We start from the raw sequence: 26,022 nt of genomic DNA, 5'->3' as shown, positions 1-26,022 counted from the left end.
ATATATATACACATATAAGAAATGTACCAATGATAGGTCTGTCAATGTGAAATGTATATTTCTAACAGAATACAAAAGAAAAACCCCAGAGCCTGCATGGTCATCTAATGCTAAGGTTTTTCTGTGATAGTGAGGAATTCAGTTGGAAATGTTGTATATACAGGGCTGACTGGTCTCAGTCTGCAAGACACTGGGTGAAATCCTGGTAGTATCACATACTCACTCGCTTCAGAGCGAAGGTGCAAAACTAACGCATTTCGTGCCTACGTGCTTGGCACTTCATTAGAGTTCAACTCTGATGAAGTGCCAATTATGCAGGCACGAAACGTGTTCATTTTGCACCCTCACTGTTGGAATCTAAATATGCGCCTTAAAAAAGCCAAGTTGTTATTAAATTGATTGTGCTCCTGGATGTGCTTTGATCAGCTCTCTAAATCGAGTGAGTATGTGATTTTGCAGTCGGGAGAAGTGGCCAGTTTATCACAAGAGCTACGATCATAGAGGAGATGGGACATATCAATCCGCCATTGCACATCATTGTGGTTTGTTTGAAATCCTGGTAGGCCTGCTGCCCCAGGCCAGATGCCTTCCAGTGATCTGCAAGGCGGGGGGAGTGGTTTGCTGGAGGCTGGAAGTTCAAGCACCTGGCAGAAGCAGCAACAGGACTTATACGTTGGGGGTAGATGGGGTGGTGGCCTTCATGGGCCCGAGATAGTCCAGTCTGAAACTACATGTATAATCAGCAAATTTTACAGTGGAATACATTTAGAAGACACTTAAATTAAAGGTCAAATGTATAAGTGAGATAAAATAGCACAAAACAAATTGTGCCATTGGTATATTTAGTAATTATTACAGACAAATGGAACTCCTTTCTTTCTTGCAATGTCCTCCCCCTTCTAATGGCTCTAATGCTGTTCTGCTGAAACACTAGACAATAGAGAGGAGGCACATACAAAGTAAAAAGTAAACTGACAAAGGGCACCGGGGACATGGTTCCATGTTGGCTACTAGACACAACTTTGCATTCAATTTTAAAGTGATGGAACTCACATTAGAGCCAGATCCAGCCATGACTTGGACTTGTCTGGGACTTGTCAGTGGCCTGGTAAATTATACAGAAAGCAGAACTTTACTTCAGCTACTACTATACTATTCCAAGAAACAAATAATTCTCAAATGGGACAGGCCCATCCCACCTACTCTAGAGGAATCCAGCAATAAGGCCCTGCCTACTACAAAGATACCTACATATCTAAAGGTTGTACAGACAAGTTTATAAATGTGTGGATACTGTGGTCTGTCAAATTCTAATAGTCCCCATACTGTTATCTCATCTTCTTCTCTCCCTTTTCTTTCTTCTGTTACCTGTATTTCTTTCTATTTAATCTTTCCTTTTAGTTGCACTTCTATTTTTAGAAGATCAATAAATAGTTTTTTAAATTAACCACAGAATCTGATCAGAGAGGATAGAGAAATGATATACTGTAATATGATGGAACTGCCTCAGCTACGCTATTTGTATTGATCAAGAGATGTACATTTTGACCATTTTCTCATTTACATTGGTTTGATACAAATCTTTATTAAAGGAGAAGGAAAGCTACCGAAGCAGTTTATTGCCAATAGATTATCCACAATAGTGCAAACACTATATTTATTCTACAGAATGCTTTACCATATCTGAGTAAACAGCTCTAGAAGCGCTCTCTGGTTTGTTTAGGATAGCATCAGCCATATTAGCTTTTTGTTTCATCACTTTCTGCCTGAGTCTCTTCCTGCTCACTCATAGCTTTGGGCTCAGATTACAGCAGGGAGGATGGGGAGAAAAGGGAGAGAGGAGCAAACTGAGCATGCTCAAGCTCTAGCTCTTGAGGTTTATGCTGAAAACATAATGATAATGATACAGAAGCTCATGTGTACAGGATATAAGGAAAGAAATACTGTGTTACTTTTGACAGAGCACTCAGGGCAGCATCACTTTTATGGTTTACTGGTGTATTTATATAGACCTTTCTGATGAAGCTTACATAATTTTAGCCTTTCTTTCACTTTTAATTAGATGGCTATGACTGTATTATGACACATAATGTTTATTATGCCTCTTTTACATACTCTGCAGTTATATATACTGATTATTTGCACAGTACATAAACAGTAGGACATGCATTTATGTCAAGGCCTTTATGGTATTGTGTAGGGTATTGTGTAGGGGAGGGATATGGTGGTGTTTTGGCAACTGAATCTTGGCATCTTGTATGCTAACAAATGCAATGACAGTATGCAAAAATTCACTGTGGATTCATAAGCACGTATGTAAGCAGCGATACTGTCCTATAATGTCAGACACATGCCAATGAGCTTCTTTTGACAGCAAAATGCCCTTTTTTATATATATATAAATTCTACTTACTTATGTTGTACATACTGCACTTTCCAATGTATAATGTAATCTCAATCTGATGAAGTAAACATTATAAATAATTAGTGATCTAATAGTGAGTGATGTAATGGCAAGTTTAGGTGGCAAAATAAATTGGGCACAAGATTGCAAGATGGATTGCCCACACTCTCACAATTTATTTACAGCAGATGTAAGGTCATATATGTTAGGAAAGTGCTCTTCCAACCCCATTCCTTATTCATAGCATACTACTTACAGGCTTCAATTTTCCTTTTGTGCAAATGGCACAATTATTTATGTATTTATGCAAAAGAATGCCAGTACTTGTGTGTCATCAGAAGCACTGCGCCTGGGTACGGGCCACACAACAACAGATGCCCATGAATTTAAGAAAATTCACACTCACAGGTCTTGTCAAAAAAGTTGAATATAAAGCAAATCCAAGTTTTCAGGTTAAATGTCTTTAATGAGGTGCCAGAATAGACCACTATCAGGCATTGAGCAAAACAAGCTGGTCTTAAGATATATGTCCACATGTTCTGGATTGTTAGTAACCTGATATCACTCTGTATGCAGGTGTAGAGTGATTGTTCTGTTACCCGATCACTTGAAAATTCAGGGACATTTCTAAAAAACGCATGTTTCAGGGTTCTAGCTTGATGTTTCTATGAGTATCCCTGAATTTTTAAGTGATATGGTAAATAAAATTTGACTGGTCATAATTGAAGATCGAATCAACATGTTACGTGTGTACAGTTATTCTGGAACCTGTGCCATCTGGTTATTTACCTGGAGGCTGAAACTACTATAAATATGTAATGAAAACTAGAAAACAGTCAGGTATGTGCACATATGGCTATTGTAGTTTAAAGTTATACTGACACATTCCTATGAAAATCAATTTCATTTATTAGGAAAGAATAAACTATAACTCTAAATTTAGCACAAACTGCCCCCATCCTAGGGGTACCTGGGCACTGTTTACATCACTCACTATGGACTGTGGTAGTGCTAGCCTTCCATAGGGTACAAATGTAAACAATACTCCAGCCTATTGAAGGCTCATGCCCTATGTTGACGAAAGTGTCACACAACCGGATCCTGCAGGCAATGAATCTATGAAGGGATCTTTCCCTTCCATCTGTTAGTACTTTTTATCGTTTTTAGTGCACTACATGCGTGTTTGTGGAAAAGTGATTGAAGTGCCATTGGCTTAATGAAATAGGGTTAATCAGTCTTCAAAGACTGATTAGGGCTGACATATACATATATAATCAGCCATGTCATCAAATACATTTGTACTTGCCCCTCACACAGGTGCTTTATGCTCCTTTTACATGCTTTTAAACCAAAGTATCACCTCCTTTATGATTGCAACTTACATCCAGCAAGAACACAAGTGTAAAGGCTGCCCACTCCAACTGTGTAAATCTAGCTATGCAAGTGTTTACATGTTCATTGTAGATTTCATTCTATCATGGGGTCTAGCACTGCTCACAAGAGTCAAATGTGCCACATAGCTGGCCTCCGGTTACATGTGGATATATGATATATGTGATATATATATGATATATGAAGCACATCTAGCTACGGCTGTTTGCTACATTATACCAGCGGATTGGGTGGCTAAATACACAACACCACTGCCCTAGTGTAATAAAATGTAGCATGCTCACTAATGAACAGGAGTGAGAAGAGAAGTCTATTAAAAGTGAAATCAAGTAATGGATTTCATGCACCTGCTATCCAGTATCACATTGTTCTTTAGTGAAAGTTAATAAATCTGCCCAGTATAAAGGAGATTTGTGTTGCCTTATTGAAAACATTTTACTTTTTACTGATTATGGGCTAATAAGGTACTCTCCGATAATCAATACAGTTTAAAAAGTGCACTTTTTTTTAATGCATTGGCCTGATTTGTCAGGCGCATCGCCCCCCTCGCCACAATGGAATTATGGGGAAAAAATGGCTCTCATTAAGTTTTACTTGTGTTTTGTATTTGTCACATTGGTTTAGAATAACTAAATAAATAGAAATATATAGCTACATATGACATTTTTTCTGTGCAGAGGAGACTAATAAAAGTTGGTTTAGTAATTTGTGTGTAAAATATGGGTTTTAATTGCACATTATCACATTTGACGATCTGAATCTTTTACTTGTAATGAAAAGGTACCATAGAACAGATTATCACTTAAAAGCAATACAGAAATAACCATGTGTAACTGATACATGAATACTAGTGTTTTCTCTAGTACCAATTCCTTAGTTTATACAAAATGGAGTTTGTAACACACTTATCAGACAATAAGCCTAAGATTTACCTGTATATCTATCTGAGAGGAACTTGTCTGGTGATATTGTTTTTTGATTGATGTGGCTGCTACATGAAAAGAAAAATGCAGACATTGCAGAAGTCAACAGCCCCTCCAGCTGTTGCAAAACTGATTTTGCTTGTTTCTGCAGCGCAAACAGATACTGTGGCGTTGATCTGAAGTACTTATTTTTTTATAAAGCAAGAAGAATAAGAGCTAAAAAATAATGTAGTTCAGAATAAATAAAACAATGAATAGGTCTCAATGTAGAAACAATAGTTGATCTACCACTGAGCAAGCCCATAATTGTTGATGTGTTTTGTTCAGTAACACTGAAGTAACATAATATTTCTATTATTTTGCCATTGTTGTTTTTTTAAATATTATTTTGCCATTGTTGTTTATTTACATCTCACTTTCTTTTATCACCGATCACATACCCTCTAATTTATCATTTTTATATTTTGAAGGGCCTCAGATATGCCAAATATTTCAACTTTGCCAAAGATTTTGCCTTCATCTCTCTCAAATAATTATAACTTCAACAGCAGAATGTAAGCACTGTGTTCTGGAATGTTTATGTCAATTAATCCAACTTTGTTCCACGGGTGATTTTGTGCTTTCTGATGCCAGCCTTCCATAGATTAACCATGGTTAAAGTTTTTGATTGTATTTGCCTTCCTCTATCTCTGAGGCTTATTAGGAATTTCTTGGCTGTACTTTGTCTGGCTTAAGTGTGGATGCTTGAAGCAGTTATTAAATGCTGGTACTATTACTAATCTATTCTTGTATGACCAGCCCATTGCTTCTCATGGGTACAGCACGTGTGCATTGTGCAAAAAAATAGTTTTGAGGCTCACTTCACTGTTACTAAATGGTTAAAATGGTTAAATTCCATCCTAGTAACAAGTTGCATGCAGGTGAAGCTGCTTTTTATATATTTAAATATGGGATTTTTTGTTAAACAATGTATATAGATGACAGATTCACTGAATTAGAAAGTAAATACAAAGCATGGGACATGGATCGACAATACAAATCAAAATCAAATGGGAGTCCATGTAGGACCACTTATCCACTATACCAGGGGGCATGCTATAATAAAAAGGTGATATATGAAGAAATCACTGAAGCCCTTTGGCAGGCTGGGGGCTGGATAAATATTTTGGAGAGCCATATTGGATCTATTATTTATAATTCTTGGAACCTGTAAAGATGTCTTGCTGTCATTTAAAATACCATGCCTTAAAGCTAATTAAAACATTTGAATTTGAAATCCAATAGAATGCTTTTCATCATTGTGGATTTATACTAGCTTAGTTACAACAAAGTATATGGTACAGTTTAGAGCCTTGACAAAGGCTATTACGCCAAAATGTTGAGGCTAATTCTCATTGCTGGCAATTCCGCTGTCTGTGTTTTTTTTTCCTTTTTGCCTTGTTTTTGTACAAAGTGTGATATGTATTTTTACTTGATGACATTGCTGTACATATATATGTTAATCTTTTTTTTAACATCATAACCTTTATTGAAAGATGATAGGCATGACATGTAGCAAAGAATGCAACAGAAAAGGCGTAATGGACAATGCAGAAGATGACATAACACATGACAGTCACATACCAGTCAAATAAAGTTATACAATATGATAATCAAAAGAAAAGAAAACAGTGAAAGAAAAGAAACAAAAGAAAAAAAAAAAAACAAAAACAGAGAAAGTGCATATATTCAACATTGTCTAGAAAACAACAATATGATAATCTGCCAACAACACTATATATAGATAAGAGTCCCGAATGCAGTAAGCAAAGCTGTCTAAATGCAAGAATACATCGTTTACTCAATAGAGCAATCCAATCGACGTGCCTAAGAGGCCGGCCACGATCCCCAAACCTTGTCAAATTTGGCAGATGATCCCCGTTTAGTGTATAGGTAAGACATACAATTAATAAAGCTAAGCATTTGTTCCATCCACATCTGATGGGTCGGGGGAGCAACACTCTTCCACTGTTGAGTTAGGCATTTGCGTGCATGGAATAGGCTCTGGCGTACAATAACTAACTGATCCCTATTGAATTGGGAGTCGTCACAGGCACCCAATATGGCTAGTTCAGGGGAAGGGACTAGAGGGGTACCCAGTACATTCGTTAGCGTAGCAAACACCTCCTCCCAGTACTTCTGTAGTTTCCTACAGTCCCAAAACATATGTTTGAGCGTTCCCATCTCTGAGGTACATCTAGTACAGGTGGGGGGGTTCTGGGAGTGCATTCTGTGCAATCTCACCGGGGTGAAATAGGCTCTATGCAGAATATACCTCTGTATCATTTTGTGGTTAGCGTTGGGGGACACAAATCCAGGTGCCTCCAGGGCATCTAGCCATTCCTCATCAGTGAGTGAAGGGATGTCTAGTTGCCAAGCCCTGAATAAGCTAGCATTGGTTTTATCAAATTTACTAGACCGTAAAACTTTATATAAATTGGAAATAAGATGTTGGTTATCTTGCAGTTCCAGTATCCTGCAAAAAGGGGGTTTCCCAATTTTAAACGGGTCTTTAGAATAAGCATGCTGAACCTGCCTATAGTGCAACCAGTGGGAAGCAGGTATATCAAAGTCCCTTTGGAGATGTTCAAACGGAACAATAGCATTATTATGAAATAGATGGTGCAACAACTTTATGCCTTTCCTCTCCCATGCCCGCCCCACCGGTATCGATACAAATTCCCGAAGTTGAGGGTTATGCCAAATAGGAGTATCTGGATGTTTTAATTGATGAGTGCAGACAACTCGTGCTCGTTCCCACACTTTACGGGCTAACTGCATAAGGGGGCTGCAAACGGATTTTTTCCTATCTAGTGAGGGTCTCAAAAGCACTTGTAGCAGCGGATGCTCTAGATTGTGGGCAGCCAACAACAATAGGGAGGAGGGACACTGCACATCCAAACGAGCCCAAGGTTTGACATGGGCCAATTGGGCAGCTAAATAATACAACTCAAAGTCCGGCAAAGCCGCTCCTCCACTATCGGTCGCCTTTTTAAGAGAGTCAAGTTTGAGCTGAGACCTACCAGATCCCCATATGAAAGGGCACATCAGCTTGTCCAGTTTTCGAAAAAAGGCCTTGGTGAGCACTATCGGTGCCTGCGTGAGTACATACAAATTTTAGGGAGGACTGTCATTTTGATTAAACTAATGCGTCCCTGTGGACTAAGAGGCAGCCCGGACCATTGCCTAAACCTAGCCTCCACCATGGCTAACAGAGGAAGTGCATTCAAAGACCCGAAGTCAGATATCTGCCTAGAAACTTTAATTCCCAAGTATTTAAACTCTGGGGCTATCTCCAGTGAGTGTCGGTTGGGGACCGCGGCCACCTCCTGACCGTCTATCAGGCAAAGGGTCGATTTAGACATATTCACTTGCAAACCGGAGTGGTCTCCAAATTCTCGAAGGGTAAATACCAGTTTATCCAACGAAGTTGTACAATCTGACAAGTATACTAAGGAGTCATCAGCGTATAGCTGAATTTTCTCCTGAAGCATTCCTACGCGCCACCCAATTATGTCAGGGTCTGCTCTAATAATAGCTGCCAGTGGTTCAATAGCAATCGCAAATAAGAATGGGGATAGGGGGCACCCCTGTCTCGTCCCTCGCGAAAGCGTAAAAACGGGCGAAGCTATACCATTGACCACTACGGAGGCTACCGGGTTGGAATAAAGTAACTGAGTGAAGGCTAAGAAGTTCGGGCCAAATCCCATCTTGCCCATCACCTGCCAAAGAAAGGACCATTCCACTGTGTCAAAGGCCTTGGCAATGTCCAGCATCGCCAAGGCCCTGTCCCCCTTATTATCATGATCAATGGTCAAGTTGGTATACAGCCGTCTAAGATTTATGGCAGTGCTCTTATGGGGCATAAAACCGGTTTGGTCAGGTGCAATGAGAGATTCTATTACTAGTTGCAGCCGTCTAGCCAACACCTTTGCAAGAATTTTCACATCACAATTCAATAGTGAAATGGGTCGATAAGACCCACACTCCAACGTGTCCTTGCCCGGCTTAGGCAGTACAATAATAGTTGCTTCACGCATCGAGGACGGGAGTGCCCCCCTCGCCAAAGCAGAGGTGTAGACGGAAAGCAAGTGGGGAGCTAAAGTTTCAGCATACTTTTTATATACATCTATGGGGAGTCCATCAGTGCCTGGTGATTTACCACTAGAAAGAGACTGAATAGCTTCCCGGATCTCTGTAGGGGTAATTTCCGCCTCAAGTCCATCAATTTGTTCCGGTTTTAAGCTAGGGAGTGGGACACGTTCCAAATACGCTACTATTTGTCGGTCGTCATAATGTAGTTGTGACTGATATAATTGTTCATAGAATAACCCAAAAATCTCGCTCACTACCTTAGGGTTCTCAATAACTGTCCCTGAAACATTCCTAATTGCTGGGATAATTGGGGGAGTAGAATCTGCCCTTGTCAGGTGAGCCAACATTTTACCCGTTCTGGCGCCCTGCTCAAATACATTATATTTAAGAAATAGATGTCTCTTATTAGATTTGGCCTCAAGGAATTTTTGGTAAGCATCCTGCGCCTTCTGTAGAGCTAAGTGGGAATGTGGAGTAGGGCTAGCAACCACACGAGTCTCAGCGAGAGTTACCTCCTGTTGTAGCCTTGCTTCTGTCAGCCTAGTTTTGGATTTGATAATGTTAATTTCAGATATATAGACACCTCTAAAGTAGGCCTTGAATGCATCCCAATTATAGGGGCCATGTTCCTGGGGGGCGTTGTTAATTGAGTATTCCTTTATTAGGGCATCTATCTCCTCAGTCTTCCCCACAATATCTATCCAGACAGGATTAAGACGCCAACGTCTGGAGTTGGACTCAGTTTTACCAGCCCAAACCATCTCCAAGGGGGCATGATCGGATATGCCTCGCGGTAAGTATTCTATGGCCTTAGTCAATGGCACCAATTGCCTCGGGGCTAAGATCAAATCAATACGGGATAGGCTCTGGTGGGAAGTAGAATAACAGGAGTACTGTTGGGCATGCAAATGAAATGTTCTCCAAAGATCCAGAAGATCTAGAGATTGGAGAAAGTTGTCAAACCTCTGGTTATCACCACTCCCCCGTGATCCATCTCTTTTCCATCTATCCATTGCAGGATTGGGAGTAGTGTTAAAGTCTCCCGCCATTAAGATGAGAGAAGTGGGAAACTGAAGAGCCCATTTAGTGAAGTCAAGTAAGAGGCCTTCCACAAAGGGTGGGGGTATATAAATATTGGCAAGCAGATATTCTGTAGAGTGCAATTTGCAATGTAAAAAAACATACCTGCCTTTCGGATCAGATTTGAGATGCAGCAACTCGAATAAAACCCTTTTATGTACCAAAATAGATACTCCTCCCGTATACACCGAATATGTAGAGTGGTAGCCCCACCCCACCCAAGGTTTCCTAAGCGCTAATACGGATGATCCCGTGAGATGCGTTTCCTGAAGAAACAATATATCTGGGTTATAAGATTTGGCGTGACTTAAGGCAGTACGTCTCTTAATAGGGTCATTCAATCCCCTAACGTTCCATGTAATCAGTTTTAAATTACCCGCCATAGTGGTACCTAGCAGAGGACCGTAAGCTGACCAGTAGGCCGCAGCTTGCGGACACTGGCAAGTTATGTGAATATATCAACACAGGAAGTACCATAATGCTACCAAAATTAGTATACCTCAGGCACATCACGGTATTGCTCCCCTTTGTGCACATACAAACATTATTCACATCAAATATCACATTGTTGTTGTCAACCATAAAATAAAAAGCATTTCTCATATCATCTAACCATATAACCCAACTACCCTTCCCTCCCCGTGGCCCCATAATAACAGAAGAACACATGGGGCTACTTTTCCCAAAAACCAAACTTAGATTTGAGCAAAATGAACCCTTGCACAGGGTATAAACCCAAAGTATGGGGGGTGTGTTGAAGCGGCGTCTCCTGTGCCATAACACCCTGCATGGTGGTTAATCCAGGGTAGCTGTAGATGAGTGACAAAGATGACCCCCTCCCCCTCACTCTCACTCCTCAAGGGGCACAATATGTGGTCTTGCAAACTACGGTTAAGAAACCGGATGAAACGTAGCCACCGCAGGGTAACCGGGGGGCAGTCGCCCAAATAAAGTCAAGGAACTGTCCCTACAACAATAAAAGTGTAAAGTCCCGCAAGAAAAAAAGTATAAAACCAGGTAACAGTCCCTCGTCATGGCTACCCCTCAAGCAGTCTCGGCATAGGATGAAAATAGCAGGGAGGAGGGGTGATACATTACCGACCCAACGAGTCCAGCCATTGACACGCATCCGACGGGGAGTCAAAAAACTTGGTGCCCGTAGCGGTCTGCACTCGAAGTCGTGAAGGATACATCATGGAGTACAAGATCTCTTTTTGTCGTAGACGTTTCTTGATATCCAGAAACCTGGCTCGCTGTCTTTGCAATTCCGCCGAATAGTCAGGGTACAGAGAGATGTTGGAGTTGTTGTGCTGCAGTCGGCCTTTCTTGCGGGCCAGCATCAGTAGCTTGTCACGGTCCTTGCAATTGTGGATCCGGGCGATCAGAGGCCTCGAAGGCGCCCCAGGTATAGGAGGCTTAGCAGGAATCCTGTGCGCCCGCTCTATGGAGAACGCCGCGGTGAGATTTTCAGCGCCAGCCCAGCCCTTCAGAAGGGTTTCCACAAAGGCCTCAGGCTGCTCACCTTCCTCACGTTCCGGTAGGCCTATCAAGCGAATGTTGCTCCTTCGCGCCCTATTCTCGAGGTCGTCCACCTTCGCCCGCCATTGTTCCACCTGCTGCTGCAAGTCCCTGGTAGTTTGTTGGAGCGGGGTGCACAAATCCTCCAGCGAGGAAATTCTGGCTTCCGCCTCAGTAGTGCGCTCCCGGATCCGCTGCAAATCATGCTTTATCAAGGATAATTCGGCCTTCAATTCATCCGTCCTCGCCATAGTAGTGGCCTGGCAAGATTGCTGGCATTGTTGGACAGCTTTCAGGATATCTTGCATGGATGGTTGCGGCTGGAGGTCTTCCGGCTGCCCATCCTGTATTTGTTCCTCAGGTTCAGGCGCCATATTGGGCGTTTCCAGCCCTGCCGCGGCCTTGCATACATACTTCTCCATTCTTGTAGGTGCGGTCGATTTTGGCTTTTGTTGCTTTTGTTGCCGCCGCCTATTGCTCATCTCCGTTAGGGGGTAGTGTACCCCTATTTCCAACACAAACAGCGTACCCCAGCACAGTAGTTAAGACAGGATTAAAGAAGGGTGCACGGAGCTCTTCCAGAGCACGTCTTACTCCATCGGCAGTTCAGCCACGCCCCCCATATATGTTAATCTTTGATAGAAAAATAAGTGACCTATTTGTGCAATGTATTGATTGAAAAAATATATATAAAGATTTTTTTTATAATTCATACCACTATATATTTGCAGTTCTTTGTGAGTGTGCTAACCCAATAGCTGTAATATTGTGTATTTTGGTTACTCTGCGGGGATTATTTTTTGGGTTATTTTGCACCTTTTATCCATGTTATTCTAAAATATCTAAATTGGGAGTGCCCTCCCTTGATCTGTATTCTTTGGGCAATTGCACACCAGGAAATTAATCGCCAGCAATAAATCTGTGCCTCTGCGGGCGAATAATCTCTTATAAGGGCAGTGGTCTCAAAACAGCAAGCATTGAGTAACAGTTGCCTGACCACCCACTCATAGCAGCCCTTGTCATGCAATAGTTGTCTGCAAAAGCTTCTATAGCCTAGCTACTGCATTGTGTTACTTTATCAAGGGCTATTTTGGGTGCATAAAGTAGCATTTTTGAACAGCCCCTTGTTCAAAAATTATAGCATCGTATTTCTTATTTCGCTTTAAAATATTTCCCATCATTTTAGCACTTAGAAAATGGTCTTTGCATCATTTATCATTTATTTGTCTTTTCAAACATTAATTGCCTAAAATTGGCCATAGATGCAAAGATCCAATCGTTCGAATCCTCGAACGATCAGACTTCCCCATCTCCCGACCTGCTACTAACCATTCCGAACAAATAAAGTAGAACAGATCAGCCAATCTTCTGCCCCTGACAGCAATCGTACGAAAGTTATGTCCGACAAAAGTTAGTGACAGACTCCCACTGAAAATTGTACGATTGGCAATACATGCAGAGATATTATCGACAGCAGACAGAAATCTTTTAAGTTGTCCGATCGACCAAACGACTGATCTCCGCCAGACAAAAAATGCGAGGACTCTCCACACACGGTCTGAAAATCGTACAAATCCTCGATTCGTACGACCGGATCTTTGCGTCCATGGCCAGTTTTATTCCCTTAAAGTGATTGTATAGCACTTATTTTTCTGTTCACTGCTTGATTTTATTCAAAGAAGTAACACTACTACTAATATTAGAGTTAATGGAATGAGACATTTTTTGTTTTCCAGTCCTGTATTTATACAGTTACTGCAAGAAATCCCAGTTCAACAAGAACACATTGATGATATACTTCATATGGGCTTAATATATTGCCAATTTGTGTTTTAAATTAAGAAAAAAACAGGGTTATATGAATTAACTAACTGAAATAAGTGTTTCATAACAAAAGCTACAGTAGATCCTTACATTTTATATAATGGTCTAAGCTATAATTATAATGGACAGTGCCAGTTTTATTTTACAATTAAAGATCTATTCCATTGTGGAAACAGAGTTTCTATAATCAGGACAAACACAAATGTTCTGTGGGGGGGGAAATGATTTATAATCAGCTTGATCTTCTGCTTATCACTGACTAGTAAATGTTGCTATGCCACCTCGGAGTTAATATATAATGTGATTGCAAATCCTAATAATTTTTGGAAAGTATGGGCTTGCACAGGGGAATTGTCCAACGGCTAATCTTAGCTATTGGCCGCTCAGATAATAATGGTCTGTGGGACACCAGTAGTTTAGTTGGCTCATGTTGAAAAGGTGCCTGAACACTGTCTGATCTTACAAAAATAATTTTTTTAAACAGACATACATGAGTTCAGGTTAAAAGGAAGCTATGTTACTTATAAGAACCATTTACTAACCTCCCTTAGGCTCCCAGAAGCCTATTCTATCGTGAAGTGATGGATTCTGTGACTGACACAAATGTATTTATCTTATGTATGTAAAGGAAATTCAGAAATAACAGTATTTTACATTTACAAACATTTGGAGCACATTGATCACCATGTGGTTCCCTGCATCATTTTCAGTTCCGTCGAGCAGAATTTATGTTTCCACTGACCATCAATTTAATCTTAACTTAATAATTAAACAGCCAAACCAATATGGAGTAGGAACTCAAATTAAGGCAAATATTCAAAAGCGAAAAGAGTTAGTGTCCACAGCCTAAAATAATGAAACAGCGTTTGACGTTGAATAGAAAGGACCAGGCAAATCGTATCATTTGTAATTGCCAAAATCCAAAGGATACTCTAGTCTACATAGATAATATATTGATCATGAATGAATATATAGATCATGTATGTTTTAAAATACTTGATATGCTTTATGTGTAACATAATGTAATCAGGCAGTTCTCTCATTACAGCTGATTGGAACTGTTATTTATAGCGCATTGCCCAGGGGATAATGTTCCATTTGTTATACATTATACCAAGGCTTATGCCGCTGCAGAGTTTTTTGACCCTATAAATAGATATAAGATATAAGATATAAGAGAGCAAAGTGAGTGCCTAGCTAAACATGACTACTATTATCATTATACATATTAGTTACGGTTATATTGTTCCATGCAGTTTTGCATATTTCCATAATCATAATTACATTGGCACATTCCTTATATAAATGGTAAGAATAACTATCTTCCAGGCAGAATGATCGTGGTGTGATTTGTAGTTCCCCATAACTTTTTGTATACCTGATGTTACATAGCTAAATGGAACAAGCCATCTTTCATCACACACTTCCTTGTTTGCAGCTTGAGAACATTCACTTGTACTGTCCTTGCTGGCAAGCTATAAATAGGCTTTTTTTTTTTTTTCCCTTTGGGCTTGTGGATCTTTTGTCCTTGTAAATTTTGCTATATCACCTGTAACTGGATAGCAAATCTATTCAGCGTTACTAAAATCTCCAATCCTGCAACTGTAGAATTACACATTTTCTTAAATATTTAAATACAGTATTCAAGATTCTAGCTCATGAAATGACTGATTGCTGCTGGGCATATTTAATATCCAAATGTTTTAAGTTTCAAAGGCCAAGAGAAAATCAATTGAATTGTGAACCTATTCAACAAAATCCAGGGTATGAAGGTACTAGTAATGTGCAGCAGTGATTTGTTCCTTGTCATGCAGTGGTTCTTTTTGGATGTTCTCAAGCAACTTAAAGCTGATATATTATTTATTGATTAAACTGTTTCGTGCTCTTTTTTTAGTGTGAAAAATTCAAACTATTGCCTGCCTTCATATGCTGCTTACAAGAACTACGAATACTCAGAGCCAGGAAGACAGAATGAACAACCTGGACTCTGTGGTCTCAGCAACTTGGGGAACACTTGTTTCATGAATTCTGCAATTCAGGTAAGGAATATATAGCCAGGTGATCATTTAGATGATCAGTAAGTATTAGGAGAACACATAAAATGTATTCATAATATATCAATATTCAATGCACTTATAATATACTTTTAATATAAATAAAGCCTTTTTAAATGAAACACTTGTCTCTGCCTATGGGTTTTAGAGGTATGGTTCACCTTTAAGTTAACTTTTAGTATTTTATAGAATGGCTAATTCTAAGCAACTTTTAAACTGGTTTAAATGTTTTCATTTTTATTGTTTTTGAATGATTTGCCTCTTTCTTCCAGCATTCAAATGGGGGCCATTGACCCCATCTAAAAAAACAAATTCTCTGTAAGTCTATAAATGTATTGTTATTGTTACATTTTATTACTTATCTTTCTATTCAGTTCCTCTCCTATTCATATTCCAGTCTTTTATTCAAATCAGTACATGGTTGCTAGGGTAATTTGGACCCTAGCAACTAGATTGCTGAAATTACAAACTGGACAGCTGCTGGATAAAAAGCTAAATAACTCAAAAACCTCAAATATTAAAGAATTATAATGAAAGGGTTGGCTCTGTATTCAAAATAAGATGCAAATATTAGTTTATGCTTTGCTCAGACACACAATAAATGATGTTTTTGATAGATTATTTTCCCTTGTTTATATAATTTATTAGAGTCTTTGTGAAGCTATTTTTTCTTCTATGTCTTTCACCAGTGTTTGAGCAATACCCCTCCACTTACTGAATACTTCCTTAATGACAAGTATCAAGATGAATTAAACATGGATAATCCATTGGGAATGCGTGGTGAAATAGCCAAATCTTATGCAGAGCTCATCAAACAAATGTGGTCAGGAAAATACAGCTATGTAACACCAAGAGCATTTAAGGTTTGACTTCTTCCATCTCAAAACTGTTTTTATAAAGGCAGTAGTGTCAGTTTTGATTTTACTGCCTTTAAATTAACTTAAAAATCGGACACTTTTTTAGTGTAAATAAGACATTACGGAAACGAATATATGATACTGTTACAATAACCCACGGCTAGGCAAGTTCTTGTAAAACTGTTTATTCTTTGTGTACTTCTTAGACTCAGGTGGGGCGTTTTGCACCACAGTTTTCTGGTTATCAACAACAAGATTGCCAGGAATTGCTTGCATTTTTATTAGATGGCTTACATGAGGACTTGAACCGAATTCGAAAGAAGCCTTACATACAATTAAAAGATGCCGATGGAAGGCCAGACAAGGTGAGGAAGGAAAATGTATGAATACTTAATTACACTAACCAATAAGATCCCTTCTTAGGAGTAGGCTTTAGTTTGCTGTCTGTAACATGGGAAGATCCTGTGCAGCATCTTTTTTTTTTTTTTTTTGATTTAAAGTTTGGATAGTGGGGGCCTAAAGGAAGTTTTTTTTTTTTTGCTATATTCTCCACTCAACTGCATAAAAAATCATTACCAATCTTCTGTGGTGACGAGTGGTAATAATAAAATCAAATTGGTGTTTGCAGATCCGAGTTTATACATTTACAGGATAAGGATTGTCTGACTAAATTATAACTTACTGTATTTCCCCTGTCCAGTGCTACTGTTTGGGGAGAATGCACTGACCCAGGGATTTTAATAACTATGCGCTGGCTGCCATCTTAGCAGTATTTTGTAAGGCCACCTTGTGCCTAGCTAGACTTGCTCATGTGCAGTATAGTAATATTAAAAACATTTTACTATAGTGAACACGTCTATCCTTGGAAAATACTGCTAAGATGGCAGCAATGCACCTAAACATTTTTTCCCAGAGAGAATTACCAGCCCTGGAAAAAAAAGCAATTTAAGTTAGTTGGATTTTTCTTGTTTTTTTTAAAGCCAGTCAATAGGGAGGATCTATTTTTCTAGAACGGCCCTTCCTTCAGTGCAGAACTCTATGGGGTTAAGTATCCACCCGGAGGCAGGACAGAAGAAGAAACAGATTCTCGGCTCCACCCTCTTCATATAAGCCCTTGCTCCTCCTGTTCCCCTCAGTTTTTTTCTTCTGTCCTGCTCGGAGGTTAGGACAGTATTTCTAATGAAGGGTAAATCTATTTATAGATTATGCTGTATAATTGTTAAAACAGTGCTTAAACTTATCCATGTTTCTTACATTATAGGTAGTTGCTGAAGAAGCCTGGGAGAACCATATAAAAAGGAATGACTCCATTATTGTTGATATATTTCATGGGTTATTTAAATCCACTTTAGTATGTCCTGAATGTTCTAAAATTTCTGTAACGTTTGATCCTTTTTGTTACCTTACACTTCCACTGCCCATGAAAAAAGAACGTGCATTAGAAGTTTATCTAGTCAGAATGGACCCACTCACCAAACCTATGCAGGTAAGGTGTGTTCCGTGGATGTCACATTCCAGGAACAAATGTATAAGCTTGAAATATTGCGGACATCATAATGACTAGGTAGCTATTTCCAGAAACCCATCGTACAGGGATCTCTGAAGCAATTTTTTTCACTGAAAGAATATATTTCTTATTTAATTTTTTTTGGTGTAATGAGAAAACAGCCTAAATACTGCTAAATATGCTAGCATAAAACCTATGGCATAACATTCTCCACCTTTTTCATCCAGTGGAGAAAGGCCCAATCATGGCAGTTTGGCCTGCCATATAGTTCAGTGCAAGTGACAGGCAAATTTGAGCACTAGTGTTGATAGTGGGTTTCCACTGAACTGAATGACAGGCCAAAGCAAAGTGTTGTACCTCATGGCACAACCCACAAAAGAATTGTGCTTTGTTCCAGGGTTTGTAATTTTCACATTGCTCCAAGCCTGTTAAGTGTCAGGTATAATCTAAATGATAGAACCTTGCATCTAAAAATATATTACTTACTAAATACTTATCTTACTATTCAGTCCTTCCAACTAGTCATATTCTGGTCATATCACAGCCTCATTGCTAGGGTAAACAAGAACAGAGCAATCGGATAACTGCTAAAACACCAAACTGAAGAGCTGCTGAACAAAAAGCTAAATCACTTAAAAACCTCAAAATTGTCTTAGAATATTAACATCTACATCATACTAAATTACAACTTTAAGGCCTGTCCTCTGTCCCTATGAAAAAGTAACCCAGAAGAGACTGACAAGTGTGAAAAAATGTTGTAACAATGCAGAAATCTGACAAATGTTTTTAGGCAATTTTCTGATACATTTAAATTCTTTGTTTGTTTTAGTATAAAGTAATTGTTCCAAAAATTGGAAACATTATGGACCTTTGCACAGCTCTTTCCTCATTGTCTGGCATTGCTCCAGAAAAGGTATGTTTCTTTATTTTAAAATGTGTTCATAGAAACAAACTGAAACTTTCTGATTGTAATTCCCACTTTTCATTTTTAGATGGTAGTCACTGACATCTACAATCACAGATTTCACAGGATATTTGCAATGGATGAAAACTTGAGTAGTATTATGGAACGTGATGACATTTATGTGTAAGGCATTTTTGTTCATGTTAAACATGCTTGATTTGTATCGAAAGGAATCTGTAATGAAATCAGTTATACTGATAGGGTTCGCTGTTTTAACAGTAACATATTTATCAGTCAGTATACATGGACATTTCATGTATGTGTTTTTTCTCTAGTTTGTTTGTTTTTTTTTTTTACTTGGGATATACAAGAGATTGTATATATTTATCACACGCCCTGTGCCAGTGCTCCTATTAGCAGAAAACTGAACTGGTCCGGGGGTGATCGGTTTCTGCTTATTCAAGAAGTTGACTATTTTGTTCTGCTGCGCATGTGTCTGCCCTGGGAAATTTGAAGAAAGCCAATCGCTCTGTGGTGCTTGCTGGAAGAACCCCAGGACTGGTGCAATTTTCTGCTACTAAAAAAAAGGATATTATTGTGAAAATGGTTTATTTACATGAAGCAGGGTTTTACATATGAGCTGTTTTATGCTATATATCTTTATAGAGACCTACATTGTTTGAGGGGTATAGTTTTCCTTTTAAGTTGGGGGAATTGAATAAAACCTTTATTTAAAATTGATAATTCGGTGGAGGCTGAATATTTTTTTTAAAAAAAAGTAAACTAATTAAGTGGATGTTTGAGGCTACAAAATAGAAAACACAATATTAGGAAGAATCATAACATAGAATTTTTGCACAATTATGGCAGAACTTTTCTTTTTGTTTTCTGTTGTTAATTTCAGCGTTTACTATAAAAAGGTATTTACAGAGCAACATAAAGTGCACTATTTGTAACAATGATTCATGATTACTTATGGTTGTTCCAGATAAGAGCAGAACTACATCTAGAAAGTAGAAAATATTGCAGAAGATGTAGATAACAAATGACAATGTTGTATTTAGATATACGGGTTTATACACAGTCGCGTAACTAGCAGCAGATGGAGGGGGCACAGACCTGGTGGACTGCTGTATTGTAGTTCCCCTGGGCATTGCAATAAAGTTCACTGCCCTCCAGCAGTAAGCCACTGACGTAGCTGGCAGACATCTTACCGGAGCTGACGGGATGGCAGGGCTGTGCCATGGGTGACGCCCTGAAGATTTTTTTGGGGGAGTCCTGTCAAATTATAATTACTCCACTGTTTATATAAGTAAATAGTTCTTTCTGAAGTGCACCTTTGCCTCAGTGACATGCCTTTGCCTCCACAGTGGCATGCCTTCAAGGGTTCTGTATGTGTTTATTGATTAAAGTGCTTCCATATTTGTAGTAAATACATCTTTTAATGCACCCTCATACCAATAGGTAGTGTATTCTCTCTACCATTCTCTACCATTTGTCTTTCAACACATTAACAAACTAAACGCATAGTTAATTAAAGTGCCTGGTTTTATTGTCTTTTTTCCTTTTTTTTTAGTTTCGAAACATCCATCAGTAGAACAGAAGATACAGAACAGGTTATAATTCCTGTTTATTTAAGAGAAAAGTTTCGTCATACAAGTTACAGTCATCATCATGGTTCAACTTTGTTTGGACAACCATTTCTTACTACTGTGCCTAGAAATATTACTGAGGATAAATTGTATAATCTGCTTTTGTTAAGAATGTGGTAAGTATATTATGGCAGATGTTCTATTATATAGTTAAATGTACAAATTCTATGAGCGATTTTGGACTTTCCATAGGCATATGAGCCAGTCTTTTAGACTTGCTTATAGTCTGAGGGAATTCTGCAGAAGCAATGTTCAAACCTTCCCACTTTGGTATGGAGAAATTAGAACTAGCTTTAGAGTTCTGCTGGTTCAGCTCATTCATGGGTACAGATATAAAAAAAATATTGGTTTATCAGTCATTTAGCCACAGTGATCCCCCCATGCACAATTGTGGGGATTGTGTGCAGGACTCAGGGCCCAGAATAGAGGTAGACAGACAGAACATGTATGTGCCTAATGCCCTCACCTGGTGAGGGGTATGCATCTTTGCCCAGGTACTTTGTTCATGCAGAGTCCCTATTCTCCTCAATTATTACTGCAATGTCTTTAAATACATACTAACTGTAGAAGTTCTCAATTGAATGACTTTATACTAGCAGTATGTACAGTAATTATGTGCTTACTAGAACTCTCCATCTAAAAACTCCCCCATTTGCCTGCAAAGTAATGGCTTGGGCCAGTGATTCCCAACCAGTAGCTCGTGAGCAACATGTTGCTCTCCAACCCCTTGGATGTTGCTCCCAATGGCCTCAAAGCAGGAGCTTATTTTTGAATTCCAGGCTTGGAGGCAAGTTTTGGTTGTATAAAAACCAGATGCACTGCCAAACAGAGCCTCAGTGTTGGTTGACAATCCACATAGGGGCTACCAAATGGCCAATCACAGCACTTATTTGGCACCCCAAGAACATTTTTTCATGCATGTGTTGCTCCCCAACTCCTTTTACTTCTGAATGTTGCTCACAAGTTCAAAAGGTTGGGGATCCCTGGCTTGGGCCATCAGGTTGGAATGACTAGCCACATTTCTCACTTTTCTCTTTTGGGACCTTTTATCTTTCTTTGTCATTAAACAAACTTGCTTATTAGAAAGAAGTCAAGAGCACAGTGTGTGGCTTTCTCCCATTACAAGGTAAAATGGCATCATCATGCAGATGTATAAATCCATAGGATTATGCATTGGATAATGGATATGAAATGATGTAGTCATTTTGATTACCTGTTATTATAGCCAACTGACATATGTTCCCATATTTTCCTGACAGCCGATATGTAAAAGCCACAAATGACACTGAAGAAAACGATGGATCTTTGCACTGCAATAAAGAACATACCGTCAATGGAAATGGCCCAAATGGTATCCACGAAGAAGGTTCACCAAGTGAGTTTTTAGCCATTTGTCAGTTTCAAATGTTTACATGTTTATGTCATTTTAAAAACATTGCAGAAATGGACAGGTGTCTGACTAAATGATTTTTTAGGATTTTACAACCTGTGATTTAAGAACACATTGTACACGTGTAGTTCACAGTACAGGTGTAGTAACAATGTGACAAAACAACTGAAGCTTTAGTATATTAGCACCAATATACTCCTTCTTTTCAATTGATGAGAGAGCACTTCCATTTACTGCAGTCGCTCATATATTAGCATATACACACACCCACACACAATTATTAGCCATCCGCTCTTAAGTACCTTAATGTTAATCATTGCTATGTATTACTGATACGTACATAAATGTGCATTTATATATATGTATATCATTAATTTTAATATCGCCAATGGAATATTGTGCTCTCTGTACTGCAATATAGGCGATAGGAGTATATTGAATATATAAATTATAAGCAGGAAATGTACATGAGAATATATTGTTGCATTCGTGAGGTTACTGTTGCTCTTTAAAATCTCAAACCCCTTATAATTTTTCAGGCCCATACTGTGTTCAGAAGGCATTTATTTTTTCATTTTCTGAACCATGTATTGCCTTATAAAGTTATATGTTTCTTTATCATATTGGCTAGATTTAATGAAATAGAATTACAGATAATATACCTCCCATATACCTCACAGCTGCTGTCAGCCCACTTCAAGGACAGAAACATTAGCTACACAGTATCTTATTTATATAAACTATTGTAGTGTTTCTGAAGCAAACACTGTTACTAGTGCATGGTAAAGGTACATACATGGGCAGATTTAAGCTGGTTATTTAGGCCCTTTAGACCGATTCAGCAGTTTATCTGCCTGTGTGTGGAACCTTGGACTGGCCCACCTGAAATTGGCCAGATCTCTATTGGGCAGGTTTAATCTTCCTGCCAGATCGAGGACCAGTTCTGCTACTTGATGTAGGCCACCTATTCCCACCATTGCCATCTGACAGTTTGACCCTAGATCCTCGCAAAAGGAGCCATAGACGTTAAGATTTTTCAACCGATTTTCTTGCGATCATCCAAATCGGTCCAATTATCGCGAGGTTATTGGGCACCAAACGACTAACGTTTTTTGTCCGACCACGGCTTGAAATGGTAATTTTTGTTGATGTACAAATCATACATTAAAACGATCGTTTCAGGTCCTATGATAGCGAAAAGATCTTTTACAAATCTTAACACCTATGGCCACTTTTATAGTTTATACTTTTATAGTAAATTCAAATATATAAATGTCTCAAATGAAAGTCATATATTTAAATCTGCTTGGAATTATATTTTATTTTTGGGTTTAAATCTCCATAAACGGACAACTGTAAAAAGCAGATGAAGCAATTTCATAGTGTTTCAACACTTTATGTATTGAGTTCATTCAATATGTCATTTTGTTTAGGATTTTTATCTAATTTACTTTTACCTGAATGGTTGGAGTAAAGTTATCAATGCTTTCTAAGGTGAAATGGAAACAGATGAACCAGATGATGAGTCTAGTCAGGATCAAGAGCTTCCGTCAGAAAATGAAAACAGCCAGTCTGAAGACTCCGTTGGAGGAGATAATGACTCGGAAAATGGATTGTGCACTGAGGATACTTGCAAAGGACAATCAGTAACGGGACAAAAAAAACGCTTGTTTACATTCCAGTTTTCTAATTTGGGCAGTTCTGACATTACCTATATAAAAGATGATACAAGATATATTCGATTTGATGAAAGGCAACTCAGGTTGGATGGTAAGCTATAATCATTTTTTTCTGTTATACAGGAATTTAACATAAAGGTAAAATGTGTTTGTATGAAAGGTAGTAGCAAACAAAAACAAATGAGTTTTTGTTTGCACATTTCTTAGAACTCGTATTTTAGTCGTGTTTTTTTGTAGCCCAAACATGCAGCTCCAAAGTTCCAAACCTTACCATCCAATGTTTTTTGTTTTTTTTACATAAACGTGCTTGCTCAGCTTCAGGCTGTTACTGCAGTTAATCATGGCAGTGCTTGTTAACAAGTTTTCAGTTGAATCAGCACATTTAGGCAATTGTCAACAGGGCAGTCTAGAAAGTTTTTACACAAACTATTTGGGCTAATGATAAATATAATTTGGAACATGTCTGTCATTGTCTGTGTGCCATTACTTTTGTAAAAAAAAAAGTAGTAAAAATTAAGCGTAATTTTGGGGTAAACCACCCTATAATTCTGTTCCTTTTTTCTATCTCTTCAAGGGAACATTTATATCACTATTCTTATAATGAAGCTACCAAAGATAAGGAAAAAATTAAGCAAATATACCTTTATACTGTGTGTATCATAAGCAATGGCTAGAATGTTATTGTGCAATTTTAATTCTACATTTGAAACCTCTTATTTTACTGTATAGCCACGTATCTGTGTTCTCCTTAAACTTCAAACACGTTTTATTATTTTGTAGCTTGACAATACAGTGAAAACTCAATTTTAAGTCCCCTGATTTTAAGTTTTCCCAGAAGTTTTTTAGTGGTCCCATCTCTCTGTATAATGCTCAATACATTTCCCCAATTGTATTTTTTCCCTGATTTTAATCCATTTTTTTTCTGGTCCCCTGAAAAACTGTATTTGCAACTGTGTTTCCCATATATAATCATGAATTAGGCAGATATCTTTGTATAAACCCCAATACTTAATTTACATGTTTGTACCATAAATTGAGCCAGTTTATTGGATCTCTTGTAGTCTAAAGATACTAAATTTTCTACAGGTATGTGATCTGTTATCCAGAAAGCTTCAGATTACAGGAAGGCCATCTCCCATGGACTTGATTTTAATCAAATAATTCTCTGTAATAATAAAACAGTACCTTTTACTTGATTCTAACTAAGATATAATTAATATGTATTAGAGACAAAACTATCCTATTGGGTTTATTTAACGTTAAATGATTTTTAGTAGACTTAAGGTATGAAGATCCAAATTACAGAAAGATCCCTTGGTCAGAAAGCCCAAGCATTCTAGATAACAAGTCCCATACCTGTATTAGGGCAAATGGCACACAGGGTGATTTTGTGGCATTTTACCCTCTCTAGTTTAAAAAAATTGCCTAAAAATGCTAATATAGATGCTTGCTAGATGATTTTTGCCCTAATGTTCAAAAAACAAATGTCACTATCACATGATAATTACTTTCCAGTACTTGAACTACCTCATTCAGGCAGTTCTCGCAGAGGGCAAAAATGGGCCATTTCAGGTATTTTGGCAAAATATCCTAAACTGCCTAGTGTGTTACTGGCCTTTTAATTAAAGGAGAAGGAAAGCTACTGAAGCAGTTTATTGCCAATAGATTAACCATAATAGTGCAAGCTAGGACACTACATTTATTCTATAGAATTACCATACCTGAATAAACAGCTCTAGAAGCTCTCTCTGTTTGTTTAGGCTAGCAGCTGCCACATTAGCTTGTTGTGATATCACTTCCTGCTTGAGTCTCTCCCTACTCACTCATAGCTCTGGGCTCACATTACAGCTGGGAGGGGAGGAGGGAGAGAGGAGCAAACTGAGCATGCTCAAGCCCTAGCCCTTGAGATTTATGCTAAAAACAGGAAGTCTGATACAGAAGTCCGTGTGTACACAATAGGAGGAAATAAATGCTGTGTTTCTTTTGACAGAGGACTCAAGAGCAGCAGGGTTTACTGGTGTATTTATATAGATCTGTCTGATAAAGCTTACTTAATTTTAGCCTTTCCTTCTCCTAAAAGTAGAAGCTTAGAAGTCTTTTGCAAAGTAGCTTAACCTTGTAGTAATGTTTAATTCTATGTGCCTTTCTTTTTGTCTAAATGCTGCTGCATTACAGAGCCCCAACACATTCATTTTGGTGCATTGTAGCCCTTGTGCTTATGGATGTGCCTAATTTTGCAGAGAACTACTAGGGTAAACAGATGTATCCAATCATTCCTGTCGGATTTTCATTCATTCTTTCAAATACTCTTTTAGCTGATTTTATTGGGTGGTAACATGTTATATGTACTATGCTATTTTTTAACTAGCCTTAATATTGCTTTATTAACTTATTTCTCTAAAAATCACTCTAGTACCTATACATTTTAAAGGGAAAGTACGTATTGGAAACTTACAGTGCCTAAAAAGTTCCCCCGAACCATTATTGCCGCGCACCCTACATTCTTCAAAGTAGCTTTCCAAGTTACACCTTTGATGGAATAGGTGTTTCCTACCTCCCTGGGTGCCTCATATTAAACACCTCTTATTGTACAGTGCTGCAGAATATACTGTCTAGTGTGTGAGTAGAGAAAATATTAGATTAACTTAATATTATCAGCAGGAGAACGGATTCAATCTTGTTCTGATTTTTATCTTGCTCATGT

The 26,022-nt window shown here is 38.4% G+C and overlaps 1 protein-coding gene across 8 annotated transcripts in view; it reads left to right on the top strand.

The window, feature by feature from the left end:
- Positions 1-26,022, top strand: part of usp15.L (ubiquitin specific peptidase 15 L homeolog) — a 52,015-nt gene that overhangs the window by 14,919 nt on the left and 11,074 nt on the right. For 3 of the 8 annotated variants that reach the window (XM_018252501.2, XM_018252500.2, XM_041586378.1), the window contains exons 7-16: positions 5,190-5,273; positions 15,170-15,314; positions 16,019-16,192; positions 16,393-16,566; positions 17,448-17,672; positions 18,523-18,606; positions 18,686-18,780; positions 20,174-20,365; positions 21,509-21,624; positions 23,134-23,409. In XM_018252501.2, the coding sequence (XP_018107990.1) occupies positions 5,190-5,273; positions 15,170-15,314; positions 16,019-16,192; positions 16,393-16,566; positions 17,448-17,672; positions 18,523-18,606; positions 18,686-18,780; positions 20,174-20,365; positions 21,509-21,624; positions 23,134-23,409 (1,565 nt within the window). The remainder of the gene's footprint in view (positions 1-5,189; positions 5,274-15,169; positions 15,315-16,018; positions 16,193-16,392; positions 16,567-17,447; positions 17,673-18,522; positions 18,607-18,685; positions 18,781-20,173; positions 20,366-21,508; positions 21,625-23,133; positions 23,410-26,022) is intronic. The other 5 variants (XM_018252504.2, XM_018252502.2, XM_018252507.2 and 2 more) reach the window with 3 other exon arrangements.

The sequence above is a fragment of the Xenopus laevis genome, chromosome 3L, assembly GCF_017654675.1.
Source record: "Xenopus laevis strain J_2021 chromosome 3L, Xenopus_laevis_v10.1, whole genome shotgun sequence".
NCBI classification, from domain to species: domain Eukaryota; kingdom Metazoa; phylum Chordata; class Amphibia; order Anura; family Pipidae; genus Xenopus; species Xenopus laevis.
The sequence above is the reverse complement of the archived record's forward strand: the minus strand, read 5'-3'. Positions and strand labels throughout refer to the sequence as shown.